The sequence below is a fragment of the Diadema setosum genome, chromosome 8, assembly GCF_964275005.1.
Source record: "Diadema setosum chromosome 8, eeDiaSeto1, whole genome shotgun sequence".
Classification (NCBI taxonomy): Eukaryota; Metazoa; Echinodermata; class Echinoidea; order Diadematoida; family Diadematidae; genus Diadema; species Diadema setosum.
The window spans coordinates 737409-755190 of record NC_092692.1 but is presented as its reverse complement, the minus strand read 5'-3'; the positions used below and the strand labels follow the sequence as shown (position 1 = coordinate 755190).

The window sequence follows — 17782 nt, the reverse complement described above, 5'->3', positions numbered from 1 at the left end:
AGCTTATACCGTCTACATGACAACTTTCTACCTGTTATATACGATCCCAGACCGCCTCAAAATTGATATTCACATTATGATTACTTCCGATTTATGACAAACAATCCGAAAACAAGCACTTTCTATTTTGACATGAAACTACAATGAAGACTGAATATTTCACATTTTTTTCACTCACAGCTGGAAGTATTAAGTCCTGGAGGTCAATTTATTACCAGCGGTATAACTGTTCCATTACTATTTGTTTACATTATAATTCATTATATTCATTCATTAATTTATATATTCGCATTGTTTGTTTGTTTGTTTTTGTTTTGCGTAGTAATGTGTTCAAAGTGCCAGGTTAGATTGTACTACGAAATGTTCCCTATGGACATAGTAGGTAGATGTGAATGCAGATAAATATAGATGAATACATGTAAGAAACAAAACAAGAATAAATTTTCATCAGAGTCAAGACGACCTTTCATTGAGATGGTCACATCACCTGTTGCAAACGACACTCATGTGGACTGTTCTTACCTTTACATTTTCAATAATGAATCAGTGGAGACATGATTTGTAGCAGAAGAAAAACTGAAAATATATCTATCTGCATCTACCCTAACCTGCTAACTTATTTCTATGTACACAAATCTGACTCACTCGTTTCGCAGTTGAATCCTTCGAACCCGGGCGGACATTCACATCTGTAGCTGCGTACGCCATCAACGCAGGTGGCGCCGTTTATACAGGGCGCGCTAAGACAGTCATCACCATCTGCAAGTCATTTTTAGGAGGGAAAATTGTATTTTCTATGCATTTAAAAAGAGATATTCTACGAAGAAATAATTTGGTTCATTCATTAAAGATAGATTGTCGCAGCACATCTTCACCACAGTGCATTAATAATCTCTTTCTTTCCAAAGCGATAAATCTCATGATTTAAACATTGTAATCGAATATCTATCACTTTGGTTAGCCATGGCGTAAAGCTGCATCATGTTAGAAAAAAACCCCAAAAAAACTTGTGCTCACAGTGTACACATAGAAGGAATTGAGGAATCAATCAATTATAATATTGTCGACAAACCTGCGCTAATAGTGATTCTAAACCCGGTCCTTTGGATGTTTCTGTCTGATGAGAAGAGAAACCAGACAGAAGACGCCGACACAGACAGGAATGGAAGATTATTGGACAGATCTCCCTGGTAAATTTTATCCACGGAATTGAAGTCCACTGCGTCTCCGTATCCGAACTCCAGCGTGTCTTTGTTCAGCTCGGTGTTGAATGCTTCGAAGGTGAAGTTCATGGTGTGCGCGCCATGGCTTCGAACGAGGTATACGCAGACGAGACGGTTGTTATAGAGACCAGGGTAGTTGGGGCTTTCAAACGACCCGACCTGGTCGTAGACATTACTTCCACAGTTCTGGTCTATTGCAATTTGTATGAAAGTAGAGAGAACGGAATTCATTTTGATAAAACTAGCAACAATAAACACTTCTCTTTAATAACAGTTATCTCCAAGTCAGAAATGACAATGCCAACTTAAAAGGCACTTCAGCGCATTACTTGAATATGATTTTTTTTTGTATCTTTTCACTCTCATTCTTCCTTGTTTATAATGTTTTCAGATTCCTATAAAGTCTTTCTATTCGTCTTATAGTCATTCTGTTCTGGAGGTAGCACGTATTTGGTCAGTTTGTAATCGTCCAGACTGCAAAGGATGAACTTTCAAAAACACGATCAGAGAAGAAACAATGATCAATAACTTTTTCTCTCTTGCATGTTTCTATAAAACTTTGAATAATTTTGGCACAGAGGAAATGACTAGAATACAAACGATTACACGTAAACAGGGGATTTTCCCACAGGGAGTAAAAAAGAAAAGAGTCACAAGTTGATATACAGTATGTCCCCAGAAAAATAGCAATCGGATTTTCTCATTGATTACTTTCAAAATGATTTAACCGTCTAAATGCTACTTCATGGTCTTAAAACATAACATCTTAGCTATGTATATAATGCAGAAAACCCCATTCAATTTGGTTGAGTGGTCACAGAGATAGTGGATCATTAAACGTATGTCACGGGTCTAATTCTTCCAAGTTTGTTACTTGGATGCTCTTGGAACTCGTAACGTGTGAACACAATGGACAGAACTTGGAGGGAAAGGATTCTTGACATCCTCTACAAAACTTCTCATTTCTCTTTGACCACTGAAGCGAATGGGATGGGGTTTTCTATAAGATGTGCGTAATAAGTTATAGTTTCAACCCTGAAATTGTATTTGTATTGATTCACTATTTTTAGAGTTATCATTGTGGAGGATCCCGTTGTATTTCTTTTTTTTTTTTTGGGGGGGGGGGGGATATAAGGTACACAGACCTATGCATCATTACCTGAACGCAGCTCACAGTTGGTTCCCTCAAAGCCCTGGGGACACAAACAGGTGTAGGAGCCTTCCAGTCCGTCCACGCAAGGTGCATTGTTCTGACAGGGCGAGCTCGCACACTCTTAACACAAGGAGACAATACGATATTTATGATTAGTACGTACGATGGAGACGATAACAATATTGACAATTAACGCATATATTTTAAATAATGGATGCTGATGGTAACATGAACACCGATATTGGTATTGCAGCACATTGTGTCAAGAATAGTGCATGATTTCGATGAGATTGCAATAGTAATTGTAACATAGGTCTTAACTACACATAAACCCTCTGCTTAGGCCCTGCATCATCCCGGTGGATCCTGTACAAAGTCTACGAGATTTCAAAATCTAAGGGGGACATGTTAGAAATGACAAGAATGCAAGAGTAGCGCACAACTTATCTAACATTCAACAAAAGCATGTAATCAGTGGTAAAATTTCATGAGGACGGTGTGTTTGACACGATGTGATGGATGTAGAGATACTGGCCTAAGAGGAATTGTCAGGGTATTTCAGTTCTACTGCTAGATAGTTATGTACTCTTTCTCTCTCTATCTATTCCTTCTCGAAGTTAAAAATTCATGTCAGTGAATCTCTTCCTGTCCTTATAACAAATGAGGCACATGATGCATACATTCATGAGAGAACTGAACTGGAGAACTGAATTTCAACCCAGCTTAGCACACTGGGCACAATAAATCATTTTTATGGTAACTTAATCAGCAAATAGTTTTGGAATATGATAGCCAATAACACAAAGGAAATCAAAGTTGTTTACAGTATAATTATCATTATTACCATATTGTATTTCCGTATAGCGAAGAAAGTCTCAGTGCCACAAAAAAAAAAAAAATCATTTTATCTTATGCGCAGTTTATGCATTAGTCATACCGGCACGCTTATAGTTGCCTGTGTATGAAATAGCCCGGAGAGTATACTGTCATCAATCAGGCGTTAAGTCAATGGATACAGAGTCGCCATGACAACGTAAAATAGAACGGCCGGCCATTGATAACGTGCATCGTTCAATCAAAGAGCGTAATTAATATTGGGGAAACGTCCGCTGTGTGACATATACGCCCGCTAGAAATTGGCGATAGTCTTTAATTTAGACACAATATAACTGAACGACTCTTTTGATCCCATAAAAATCGGGATATTTAGATTCACTGCAATCGACATAAACGTACACATCTGTTGATGTCAAGTCAATTTGATTAGTGATTGCTTGCCTTCAAAACGGCATGCAATGAAAATAAGAGACATTGTTTCTTGGCTCACAATAATGTGACCTACATTTTGTATGTTGTGGTCACACTAATGAAATTTTTTTTTGTTAAATCAAATTCATGATTCTTACAATTATTGTTCAGACCTAAATCATTAATAAAAAATAAAAAAATAAGTGAAAAATCGGAAAAAAAAGCAAATTCGCAGGTTTATCAGTGTGTAGAAATCTACAAGTTCATAGAAATACTTATAATTTTTTATTTATAACGACTTACAAAGGTGTACTTGGCATTTTGTGTCACATTAGTAACAAGCGATTAAAGGCGAGACAAAGATCCAACCCTGATCTAGCCATTTTCAGTTTCTTTAAATAAGGACTGCCATAACATTGCCCTTTTTTCCTGTTGAATTGGCCCTACAGAATGACTTCGCCTGTTAGTGATACAGTCGCTCTAGAATGACCATGTATAAAATGCTGAGAAGATTATGTATCTATACATAAAATAATATCTAATTTAAGACTGAGGTTTCGTATGTTTTTACAGAATTGAAGTACAATCATACTGTACGTTTGCTGTCGTATTGTACAGACTTTTACATGTAGGCTGAATAAAACACAAGCTTAATCAATCGAAGTACATTGTGAATTCACACATCCAGTCATCCATATACATGTACATGATGTAGTATAGCATCAGTCACAACGCATTGTCCTCGCTCCCCATTCCTCCCTGCCATCTCATCAGTGTTTATTTAATCACGTGTTCAATTCAAGACAGGTGATGACAAAAAAAAAAGCTACCTAGTGTGCGCGTTGATTGAGACACCTCGGAAAGGCTGCCTAAATATTGAATTCGCGGCAACACCAGTGTCTCACCCTGCTCTAGAAAAACACACTTTTCATATCGGAGTGTTTCTCCCGACCCTACGGAGGTGTGGTACATAAACTCTCATGCCTGTGAGACTGTTATGATACAATGACAAAAACAGTGTTTGAAGGTTGGTGGTGGTTTACTTCTTTCCACTTACATTGATATATACTGTAGGAAATATATAAAGAAGCCAGAAAAGTATCACTTCATTAATTTTCTTTCTATCGTCACCATGTTCTAGAAATGTACGAATGTATAGGGGTAACCCATTAAACGCGTGATATACACCGTAGCAGGAAACAAGGAAAATCATGGCAGGTGAAAAAAGAGAAACCATGGATAAAGATAATGGATGTAAGTACAATAAAGCTACAGACAAACGTTGTCTTTTAGTCAAGCCAGAAAAAAAAAAAAAATTCTGAACATCTACTGATTATTATTCACTTCTTTCATATTTTCATTTTAAATGCAATCAATTAAGATAAGATAGATTCTCTCGCCAAACAATTGCATTGTTGAAAGGATGATCGAATGAAATATCAAAAAATGTAATTAAAATGGAATGGTGTCACAATGGCTAACATCAACAAAAGTCATATTGAGAGTTACTGTATCTGCGCGTTTAATGCGCGTGCATTTGTTTCATTGATAGTTGTTGTGCAGTTTGCAATGGAAATAAACATTTTTGAACGAGAGGAGACTTTGACATTTCATAAATTCATAATTTAATGAAACGGCTGGTATCCTGATAGTGTTTTAATAACTTTCCCGAAAAGTCGTTTTACATCGAGTGGCGTTACACACTTGAAATGATTTATAACGTGGTGAATGCAAAGAAGAATTGTGCATGGTATAAGATCTCCTCACACATCCTACACGAGAATTTCAACCATAATGTCACCCTCATTGTCAGCTCAAAGAGTAGGCACATTAAAGATTTTATGAGGACAGTGGTAATGATATGAACATATCATTCACAAGGCTTTGACCAATGTTAGCACTGTTTTCCTAGAGGATCTAATGCCATGAATATCATCGAAAGACTGTAATACCACTTAACAAGGGGATTCATGGGACATCGCAGGTAAAAGTTAAATGAAGTAGGTGCTTCCCCCGTCAGCGTTAATGAATGCTTTTGTTTAAACTGATGATCCACATTAGGACTGATGTACCATTGATACACAGTCAATATATGACCAATAAAAATGAGGACAGTTAAACTGTGAGAAGCAACTGGTCATGATAACTGCTTGTGAAAATCTATTGCACATCGAAGCTTGGCGTAACAAGTTCGTCGAAATGTTGATTACGTAACATTGCATTTGCTGAATGCCAGAGTCCTGGTCCTTTTGTCATGATAAGTCTTTTTCATGGGTGCGGATTCCATTGTGTTCCTCCCTTGTGATCTCATAACACAGGGGTACACTGAAAAAGAACCACACCAACCTTGATACACAATCCGCGGGTGTGGTCGGAAAAAAACAACAACAAAAACCCACTTACGTAGCTGCATTTTCAGGGTTCTTTAGTTACGAAGCATTTGATGGATATAGACTCCTAGTTAGTTAAGTCTTTGAGTTAATTTACACGATGGTTTCACTGAGCATACAATCAATACAAGCAAAAATATTTAGACAAAATAATTAATATACATGTAATTATCTCGTTCAGTCGTGGAAGGTAAATAGCGATTTTCCCTATCACAAACGAGACATGTACATGTATGCTTACCTTTTTGATATAACTTACTTTTCTGTTATCACTCTTTAAAGGAATCACATCAGAATTTGTTTGACTCCTTGGGAAGATCACTAGAGAGCCATGTACATGTGTAGAGTATACCATGAATTGACCATGCAGGATCAGCGTTTGAAGGTAGTTATTTCTGACAGTTTATAATTGGAACCTAGCTTCACATTATATCGTCTCAAGAAATGAACGCGTGAATTTTGAATAAAATCCTTTTTGTCGACTTGATTATTATCTTGCCAAATTTCCTTTGATTTTTAACACACTAATTCTAACTTAAAAGATATTGTACTCTACTTTTGGTGAATATATTAATGTTACAATATATTCACACATTTCAACGACGCAGACACAGTATCAGTAGAAAAGTTTTATAAAAATTCATTTTATGATTACGTTTTCGTTTTAGACTTTGATAACACTCATTGCATTAAGGCGTTCGTAATACTTCCGATATCATTTTGTAACGCGCTTTGGATACCTGCAGGAAACACTTTGAATTACAGTTTATTTCAGACTTACTTTCGACCAAAGATAGCATTACGGTGATTAAGGATGATCATTGTCATAATTTTCTTGCAAAAGAGAAAAGTTAAAGATCCTTTTCAGTCGACATGTATGCGTCAATATGATGACATGTATGCGTCAATACAACATAATCATGTACCATCTGCAATGTCTTCAGAAATAATTTGCTGCATCGATTTTTTTTTCTGTAAGGGTCGATGATTAATCTGCAAATACACATGAAGGGAATAACTTCGCAATCATAGATGATTAGCTGTATTTCGTGTCAAGTTTTACCCCCTATAAGTTATCAAAAAGTCAGAAGCATGTTTAGTGGGAATATTGCAAGTGTAGTAGATTATAATATCATGCAGATAGAGTATACTCACCATTGATAGCCGATGATACTCCAATGAAGCTTATAAGAAATAAGCCCAGATACAGATGTATTGTTTTCATGTTGTCGAGATAATTCTGTTTCTGTCGACAGTAATAATCAACGAAACATTGCTTCTTCTCACGTTGATGTTGATCACTTTACGCGTTGCCACCCCGTTAATCGTCTTGTAACCCTAACTTTATAATGATGTTCTTAGTCCGTCTAAACAAATTGCCACCTCGTTCAGATGTCTGGACTTAGCGTCAATTGTGAAGACAACGTTACAAAAGCTTGCTGCTTGGTGGTGTGTAACACGCCTTCGCACCATCCACTCACATTACCCCTGGCAGAACAGTAGCGTGGGGTCTGAGGACGGCTGCTTTTAATACCTGTGCGCTTTCGGGTTGGCTTCAGTGAAAGACATGCTGAACACGATCAAACCTTGTTACGCGTCGCTGGTTTTACTGAAAAGGAATGGCTGCTCTCTATTGTCTGAGTTTCGACTCAGCCTCTCTCGATTAAAGTCTCTTTCTCCCTTTCTCTCTCCCCCTCCCTCTCACCTCAACATTGTTTTCTCATTTAATGAGTTCTGTTTGCTCTTCGGTGTCGCTTGTTCTCAGCCTCTCATTTCTCTCATTTCCCCTCTTTCACGTTCATCTCGTATAATTTGCTCTTTTTGTACGATTCCTCTATGCCAGTAAATATATGTTTTCTTCCCCATTTGATTATGTGTGCTTCACGGCAATTTGGTAGGGAATAATTACAGGGGTGATCGAGGTAAACAAGGTGATTGAATATTAATTTTTATTTTTATTTTTTAATTTTCAGAGGCAGAAGTGGATGTTGTACCGAAGGGAACACATAATGAAGTTGACATTTTTCTCGTTGACATTATTTTTGTTACCCATGATGTAACGTGATTACTCTTTTTCTAAGTATCCTCTTATTGGGACGTAATGCTATTGATATTAAGTAGAAAATGAAAAATGAATTTTGTTTTGTGGAGAGACAATGCTCAATGTAATTATTGAGGAAGGGGTAAAGCGCTTCAACATTGCCTTATATTTGCCCATTTTTAGATTATTTATAGTGCACTTGGAATATCAGGGGATTCTAGTCTACTTGTGGTAATGCAAGGCCGGGTTCTCAACCACCTATGTGACTAGGACATGAGCGGAAAGCTGAATGATTTGACTTTATATGTTTCAGTCAGACACATTATTCTGTATAGTAATGTAGCAAAATTCATGCAATGTAAACAGAAGCAGACAATCATCTCAGAAATATGTAATCATCTTTCAGAGGGATAGCTTCTTGCTACGGGACCGGTATGGGACCACAACATACGAGTCGTCAAATAACCGCAAACTTTCGATGGATATGATGCAATATTTATTCTTTAGAGATAAACATACTTTAAATTGTGCTACTAGATATCATGTAACCACAGACGCAAAGTAACAACATGTATTGTGACTTCTTTATACTGTAATTATGAATTACTGTGAACTAATTTACACTTGACAGTAAACATACTGTATTGATTACATCTCTGATATATTATGAGCTACCTTTCATTACACATACTTTTTTAGGCAAAAATAAATTTCTATTCATTTCTAAGTTAATGCCCATCTGAGTAAGAATACATCCCATACAAATATTTATGAATGATATCAACGAAAGCAGACTGCATAATTTCTTGATATATGTTGAAAATGTGAGCATCTCTAGTTAAACCTATATTACATGTACCACGAATCTGTCTATGGTATGTTTATGAATTACAATCTCATGTATGGCGTATACGAGGGATTTCCTTTCTATTTCTCACTGTGTTTATGGAGACTGTTAAAAAGCTAGCGTATTGCCTATATGTAATCCTTTTGTGCATCCCTCTGTGTTAAGTAAATGCCGCCTGCACATTATTGTTCACTGATACGTCGAAGAACAGAATGGGGAATTCACATTCTCCATATTCATTACATTGACTCCTTTTGTAGTCAAACATGTGATAAACGGTTTAAGTGAGACATATTCGATAACTTGATTGTTCTTTTTTTTTTTGCATGCATGCATGTTTCAGTTATATTAACATGCCACTTTATGCCTTGAAAAAATTATTTTCTTCTACATTCGAACATAGCGAATCTACTGTAATAAATAATGTCAAGCTTTTTCAGAATTTTTCAGTCATTACATATCCTATCTTACCGAGATTAATACTATGAGATAAAATGAGTCAAAGAACAAAATGAGCCACGCAAGCTAAGTAGTAAATAGCCAAAACATCCAAAGATTGTTCCCGTGTTGACAAGTAGAAAAAAAAAAACCCTATAAGAATCTTGTACATGTATTATAAATTATGATCATTACATGAGTCGTGCAGCCCTTTGCCAGAGTAACATATTTTCATCGCTTCAGTAAGGATATACTGTCATGAGTTCTTCACCACTACATCTTGAATCGATTTATGTACAAAAAGAACAATAGGAAGCAATTAACAAATAGAGAATTATGTTTTTTAGGAATACAATTTCTAGTCTTTTTTATGTTTTGAGTTTTCTTTTTCTGCTATGTCATCCATACACTTGGATTATTCTGAATATATCGGAAATGATAACAATGATACACAGTTACTGAAATGTAAGAGATACAATGTATTTAATGGCAGACATTATTAACCCCTGTCTGGCGAGCAACACTGCAACCAAAGCGCGAATATGATCATCTAGATGACTCTGGTTAGGAACAAGGCTCACAGACATGATAACACCAAGACAGTGTACGTGTTGCAGAAGAAAAAAGTATTATGATCCAGTCATAATAATCTACGATGACATAGTGGTCTACAATGTACAATACACACATGCTCATCAGCTCACGGGAACAGACAATTAGGTAATGTTCAATAACAATGTAAGTTTTATTCGGGTGGTGATTGGTGAATGTCCGATCAGGTTTAACTCGTGATTTTGGTGATTCAGACGACATTAGACCATTGAATATTGACAGTTTAAACTGCATTAAAAGACGTATTATGTCAGTATGTGGGAAATTTTATTGCATAAAAAAAGAACACACTTCATAATCGCATATTTCTGTATCACATACAATGTAACAGTAATGGAAACCACAAATTGAAATATCAAGTCATTAGATTCTACATTCGTTTAAGCTTAATGCGATTTTGCTACTTTAAATCAATATTACATGCAGTTAGTCCTGCAAAGAAACAGGATAAATACAAATTTTACATAAGTCTTTAAATAGGTTCTCCTTTTGGTTTGGTCAGCGATCTTACCGTGTGCAAGTTAAATCGACATCATAATAATAAAGTTAGATATTAACGCGAGCCATCCATATATCATTAAGTGGGATAGTATGTTCTGAAGCTTTGCCATTATCGTTCTTATTAACATCACGCTATTAGACTGAGTGCAATCGTAGCACAGTTAAAGTCACGTGACCTGCTGTTGATCTCATGCGTCTGGTCTTAGATGTTCGCTGGTGTGCCTGAACTGGTGATCTCATCAGCACTCACCGGCCAAGGCGCCTGATTGGCGTTGAGGGCGGCGACACTGCCAGTGCTGTCATGGGAGGAAAAAAAAAAACATGCTGTTGGCGTAAGAATACTTCACTGTAGTATAAATGTATCAGATGTTCATGTGTTATCTCTTTACCCGAGAATTGGTTAGAGTGGTCAAATTAGTTTTCTTCAAATGTAGCATGTTTCCGAATTTAATCGTCACTATACGGAGTAAGTTATTTTTGATGATTCGATATGAAAAAAAAAGGGCGATAAAAATGAATAGACAAAGAAAGTATACTCACCGTGCCCCTCTGGGTACGTGGACCAGTTCGTAGGCACCTGCTTCAGCCGGCTGCTGTGGGTCCAGCTCCCTGTGGGCATACTGGCGGAGCAACTCCTCATCGTCTTCGAAACGATTCCTAAAAGAGATATAGGTCAGGCAAACGCCTGCATTATGATCAAGGTCCCACTTTTATTCCTTTCTTTTGCTGTATACATGGGAAAGTGTCAAAATGAAGCGTGTGCACGTTTTCTATTCTTCGGAAAAGATTGTGATGTTAGTCGCAAGGCTACCAAAGTGAGCCGCAGATGTAAAGTAATCAAACTCTTATAAATTTTATTGGATCAGTGCATGCCTTATGTACTACTTAAATCTTCCCTTGGGTTTTATGGGAGTAAAGCTTGGTAAACTCCAATTCATGCGGACTTGATTATCTATTGGCTAAATAATAGTGTTTGCGTCTATTTCGTAATCATCTGTATTGAAGGGATGGGGGGAAAGGGAGTAAGAGAAACATCGACTTCATAATTATGCATGATGTATATCTGGGAAATTCTACCTTTTAATTATCAAAACCTCGACGTATCTATGCATGAATACAAGAGTTAGAACTATGCACGTGTTTTGAACGGTAAAGCGGGTTCCAAAAAACAGAGGTAAAATCACATCCATTTGGCCCACTTTTATTATCAGCAGTCGAGGTTGAAGGGAGGTAATGTTTGTTTTGTAGTTGAATTCATAATTGCTACATAAAACTGAAAAGAGCAAAGCCTGCTTACCGCTCCCGTCTAGCCCTGTAATGTCTGTAGATAATGTACATGGCCATGACGATGATGATGAGAATGAGTACAACGATGACACCGATCCAGGATCCCGGTAATCCTCCCTGCACTGTGTTGGCAGCTCCGAGGGCGCTGCTTGCAGCCGAGCGCACATTGTTCAGAGCTGGGAGGTAACATGGACAATAAAGACTGTTTAGACTTTGCCCAAAATTTGAAGAAATTAACTTATGCAAACTTGATGACTTAAATGAGTATTGTTGAAAAGGCGAAGACAATATGTGATAACTTTTTTCCACACTGCTGCTCTCTTTCTCCGCAAATTAAAGGAGTGGATAATTAAGTAAGCTCACACGTGTTGCTTGGAGGCGACTTATCCGGGCCCTTTTTCTCAGTCTCAAGGGAGAGAAGGCGACATAAAATGAACTGGACGCCTTTTCTATGACAAGAATGTACCTTGATAAGATTCCAACCGTCGCTTTCTCACTCTATCGCCCCATGAAAGCCACCGAAATGAGTCTAAACAAATCGCTTTATCACTACTTGTTAAAGCTTTTTCTGGTGGGAACTGTGACTACTTGCACAGACAAGAAGTGACAATCACCCTCTACCATTGTCTACGTTCATGTGACCGACAAACTAGTTCAGTGAGAACTTTGCTCTCAGCTCGGTTGTATGCAGCTATCTGTGTATCAGCACCAAGAACAGCATGATTCCGCCCTCTATCTATTGTATGTCTCAGAGCCATTCTAGCACTCGACTGTATTGATACAGCAGTCTACACAACACAGGCAAGGAGTGGAAAAGAGTTTTCCGAAGAGAAAACTTACAGTTCGTTTCGCATTGAGAGCCTGTAAAGGGATCCCGGCAGCTGCAGAAATAGCTGTTGACTAGGTCCGTACACACTCCATTGTTAAGGCACGGGGTGCTGGAACATTCGTTGATGTCTGCAACACAACATTAATTAAACTTTTGTTGGTTCTGTGTTTCCATTTACATGAATATTTCAGTCACCCTTGCCCATTCCATGAGGAACGTGCTTCCGCGGGATACTCCCTCGTGATACTGGAGTCATGTTGGCTGGACTCAATTGGCAGGTGTGGAATAATTTAAATCCACAACACTGGTTTTCTTAGGAAAGCTTGCAAGAGATAGGATATCCGCTGATGAAGTGACGAAAGAACATAGTCTGAAATGAATCTTATGCCCTAATTAGTTAGTTCTAATAAGAGAATAAGGGGGAGAGTGTAGCATAAAAAGCTGGCATATTTGATAAAATGTCATCTATCCCCTCACTCTTCCCTATAAGCATATAATGTGAGGGTCATGTCTCACGATTACATATTCAAACCAACGTATCTAGAACAGCAACAAAAGGAAAATACTGTCAGGTGGTACAGTGAAAATGACGAGCGTCTTCTCGACACGAATTTTAGTTTCCAGTCGCCATTTCTCACTTGTTTGACAGAGGTTGCCGGTGTAACCAGCCACACAAGTGCAGCTTGCTTGGCCTGCTGCGTTAGTCACACATGTTCCTCCGTTCTGACACTGTAGCGACGAACAGACTGTAGACACTGCAGTGTGAGACACGTTATGTTTAGTCAAAATACTGTCCGGGTAACGTATGTTTTTTACAATAACTTTACGGAAATTTAACTCTTTTATAGTTCAACAATCGTTACAAATTTAATCATGTAAAATGAATCACGTATTTCTTTGAACTTCATTGCCTCTCAATATTTTCACTTTTCTTACGATGTTTTATTCAAGCAAAACTTGATAAAAGCAACATTTCTAATGCAATATGATACCACATTCAAGGTTTGAAATGATAAGGTGCTACATGTATTTTATACTATGATTATGAATCATATATATAGAATGACTTTTATTCGTACCTGAATGTTTCAATATTGGTAAATAAAATTTCTTTACGAAAAGAAAAAGGCAATGAAGATACCGCAGAGCGTATAATATTCTGTTTCTATTTCTTTCTTTTTTTTTTCAGATTTTCTTTCTCACGTTACTGCCGTAATCTGGTGGTAAATATCACTGGCTTAGATCTGTTGGCGTGCTTTTATGATAAATTCCTCCTCAAAAATATCATAACAAAGTGACTACAGTCAGCAGTGTTTTGAGCAAGGAGGGAGTCTGAGAGAGAAAGGGTGGAAGACTACAGCTACCTGTCTGACATCTCGTGCCAGAGGTTCCCGTTGGACAGTCACAGGAGTAGGAGTTTAGACGGTTGGTGCATGTCCCTCCATTCTCACACGGGCTACTTGCACACTCGTCAATATCTGCAGTTGGAATAGATTGTAAGGAGAAATCACTCTTAAGTAATCCTGGTTCCAAGAAAAACTAAACGCACTTATGACAATTATCCGAGTGATATACATGTAACCACATTTGCCAGCTTTATTCTATAACTTCATGTTTAGTACGCCCCATCTAACTGTGCTTCTGAATTCCGAGGATTGGTTCAGCATAATTCCTCGTCACTTCTCGATGAACAATAAAACAAAAACATGTCACGTGAGCTCCAGACGAAAGAAGTACATGCACTTCGTTTGACAAAGAATTAACATCTACATACTTTTTGTTATCAGTTGCAATCATTTCATTTACTTTTTAGAACTATCATTTTACAACGTCATGAAACCACCATAAATGCTAAAATGAAATAGGTTTTCAGATATTCAAGATGCCCGCCAAACTCTTAAATCATTTAATATTTTACCTATAAATGGTGAAACAACTTAAACAAAAATTTTTCCCCTATTTCGAAAGTGCTGAATCTGAGCCTGGACGATGCGACGTTTGCTACTTTGAAAGTTTGAAATATTGAAGATGACCAGCAAAATGATTGTCAAAGTGGCCGCCAACTAAATATAAAATCCTGCTTGGGCATTTCCTTATAAATAATGGCCCCCTTCCCCGGAAAACACGGTGGTTTAACACTGCTTCAGGGGGCTGAATTCGAATCTGAATGATTCAACTCTGGCATCCTGAAGGATTTTGACAGATTCAAAATAAACATGGCCACCAAGATATGAAATATGTATATTGTCTTACAGGTGGTGAAATAAGATATTACGTTCTAAAGTAATAAGGGAGATTGAACAAAGGGTGAAAGTCAAAAATTTGTATTTATGTATATATTTCAGTTCAGCGAATACATCAAATCAGCCTAAACGGTATCCAAAATGGCCGCCACACTCTTGTATACTAATATTGTGTGTATTCATTTATTCGTAATGTGATTTTTTGAGCGCCAGTTGATCTATCAAAAGAGTTTGCGGGAGAACGACCAGCGTTTAGGATAAACAAAACATAATTCTTAAAGCAGACAGTCGGGCATTAACAGTATATTATAATTTATTTCATAACGAACAAATGACGTGAGCTTATCATGTGAACGGTTTTTGCGAGAGGTACACATTAGATCTCAAACTTAAACTTATTATTTTAGAGAAAGGCAATTTAAGCCTTGCTATGTATGCTTTTAGTTTATGGGTGGGGTGTGATACATATTGCTCCCATGACTGCCCTGCCCTAAATGCAGAGCGAATAACGGGCAGAAAGCCTCCACACTATTAAAACTGCGATATCTTTACGTAATCCGTATAGAAAACCAGGCTTGCATTGTCCATTGTCCACTCCAGTCTTTTGAACTTCAATCCTCGACCATGCTGGAAGAATACTTGGTGTCAAAGTTCCTTTTCAGCGATGGATAAGGCCTATCAGCAGTAGTGTATTGAAACTGTCATCACTATTCACATCCTATTGTATGCACAATTACTGGAACTCTAGGATTGTGGTTTAAAGCTTTTATGTGGACTGTGAGCACTTGACGCGAACAATAAACATTTTGGTCTTCACGCGCAAGTCTTTTTCACTTAACCAAATATAATGTTGTGCTGTTTTGAACGCTGCCCTGTCTAGAAATTAGAGAAAGCGGCTGTTCAGAAAAGACTAAGTTATTCGGCTGTAGGTTACTGTCCTCTTCAGATTTTAGAGAAAGCGGCTGGCAAAAGAAGACTACGATATTTGGGATCATTCATGCAGAACGTCCAGAGTCAATAAAATAGATGCAACCCCCGGATGGTCGGGTGGAATTCTGTCTGGTGGCCGCCATGAGTGGACGTGCAGCGCAAGCCCTCCACGATATCACACATTACAGGAACAACACACACCACCACTCTCACCATCACTGCCACCATCCACACACCACCACCAACACCGCCATTAACCCATTAACCCACATACCCATACCAGTCACGATATCACACATTACAGGAACAACACACACCACCACTCTCACCATCACTGCCACCATCCACACACCACCACCAAAACCGCCATTAACCCATTAACCCACAAACCCACACACCCATACCAGTCACGATATCACACATTACAGGAACAACACACACCACCACTCTCACTATCACTGCCACCATCCACACACCACCACCAACACCGCCATTAACCCATTAACCCATTAACCCACAAACCCACACACCCATAACAGTCACGATATCACACATTACAGGAACAACACACACCACCACTCTCACTATCACTGCCACCATCCACACACCACCACCAACACCGCCATTAACCCATTAACCCACAAACCCATACCCTCCCAACAGTCACGCATCTTGCTGTAGCAATAAAGTCAACGTAATCAACTGATAATCACCAGCACACTTAATCATTGTCAGATGAAAAGGGTGCTGCATAAAATGTGAAAAAATAAAGATTATAGAAACTAGATAAAATTCGAAATTTCTCTTTCAAAAAGTTGAAAATTGCTTAAGAAAATTACACATTTATGCACAAAAAAAAAATGCCAAATTGGCTCGCAAATAGGGTAATACAATGTACTATTTAAAACATTTGGCAGACGGCACCCATACAGACTATCAGTATGTGACAACATATTTTTTTTTTTTTAATTTCATTCAGTAACTCGTAATTTTGACAATAGGTAACATACTTTGCTTTAGATCAGTCTTTTAGATAATTCATAGGTAATCAAATCTGTTAGATCTTTTAGATAATTCATATGAAAATATTAAACTCCGATCATCCCAGATGTATGGTATGGACATCGTATTGCTTTCAGTGAAGCTCAGCACCGTCCAGTCATCCCTTGCTTACCGTCCATGCACTGCGCTCCGCTGTAACCAGGCATACACAAACAGGCCAAGATGTCCGGCTGATCCACTTCCACAACACAGGTCCCACCGTTCTGACAGTAACCTGTTGGACAGTCCGCCACGGAATCTAGAACCACCAGGGGAAAAAATGATGTTGTGAATGTATATTGATGAAATTTGACGATATTACATTTGAATATCGGAAACACCAATGGGAAGAGAGGAGAAGATAAGAGATCTAAACAGAAAGTGGTTGATGATTGTAAAGTGGGCAACGTAACATGTAGCATCAAATGTAACATCAGCGAAGGGATGGAAAATTTGTGTACAGATTCGGCAAGCATAACTTTATCATAGTTAAATCTATTCCATTCGTCGGGAAAGCTAGAAAGTTTATCATTCAAAGTTGTCCACAAAACACTTGGGTCACTTTTCAAAAAGAGAAATCCAGTCATTGGTGTTCTTATCACGTTGCCATGACTACAGCAACGACAAGAGTGATGATGTTTTGTTGCAAACCTGCTTTGTGAAACAGAAACCCGAAGGCTTAAGACATCATGTTAGTTTGGTTTACTAGGTGGGCGTTTCATTTTCCAATCCATATTTAAGAGATTTCTGCGAATAAAACCTGTATATCTGCAACGCTTGTAAGCAAAAATAGTGAATACCACTAAGATGAGACATAAGAATACAACTGGCATTGCGATGCCGTTTTTGTTATTCTGTCTTATATCCATTCTCTTATCTATTGATAAAAGGTGTTACTTTTGTTGAAAAAAAAAAGCTTTTTGCCTTATCTATTATCTCCATGACTTTATAACAGTTTGACCGCCTGTCTCTAACGGCGTTTACAGTAGAATTTAAATG

The 17782-nt window shown here is 37.8% G+C and overlaps 1 protein-coding gene across 1 annotated transcript in view; it reads right to left on the bottom strand.

Moving 5' to 3' along the window:
* LOC140231682 (uncharacterized) overlaps positions 1–17782 on the bottom strand; it is a 178846-nt gene that overhangs the window by 39202 nt on the left and 121862 nt on the right. The window contains exons 80-89 of the mRNA XM_072311836.1: positions 16917–17042; positions 13934–14047; positions 13208–13324; positions 12581–12697; positions 11751–11916; positions 10994–11110; positions 10704–10749; positions 2383–2494; positions 1073–1414; positions 646–759 (exon numbers count right to left, since the gene is read on the bottom strand). Of these exons, the coding sequence (XP_072167937.1) occupies positions 646–759; positions 1073–1414; positions 2383–2494; positions 10704–10749; positions 10994–11110; positions 11751–11916; positions 12581–12697; positions 13208–13324; positions 13934–14047; positions 16917–17042 (1371 nt within the window). The remainder of the gene's footprint in view (positions 1–645; positions 760–1072; positions 1415–2382; positions 2495–10703; positions 10750–10993; positions 11111–11750; positions 11917–12580; positions 12698–13207; positions 13325–13933; positions 14048–16916; positions 17043–17782) is intronic.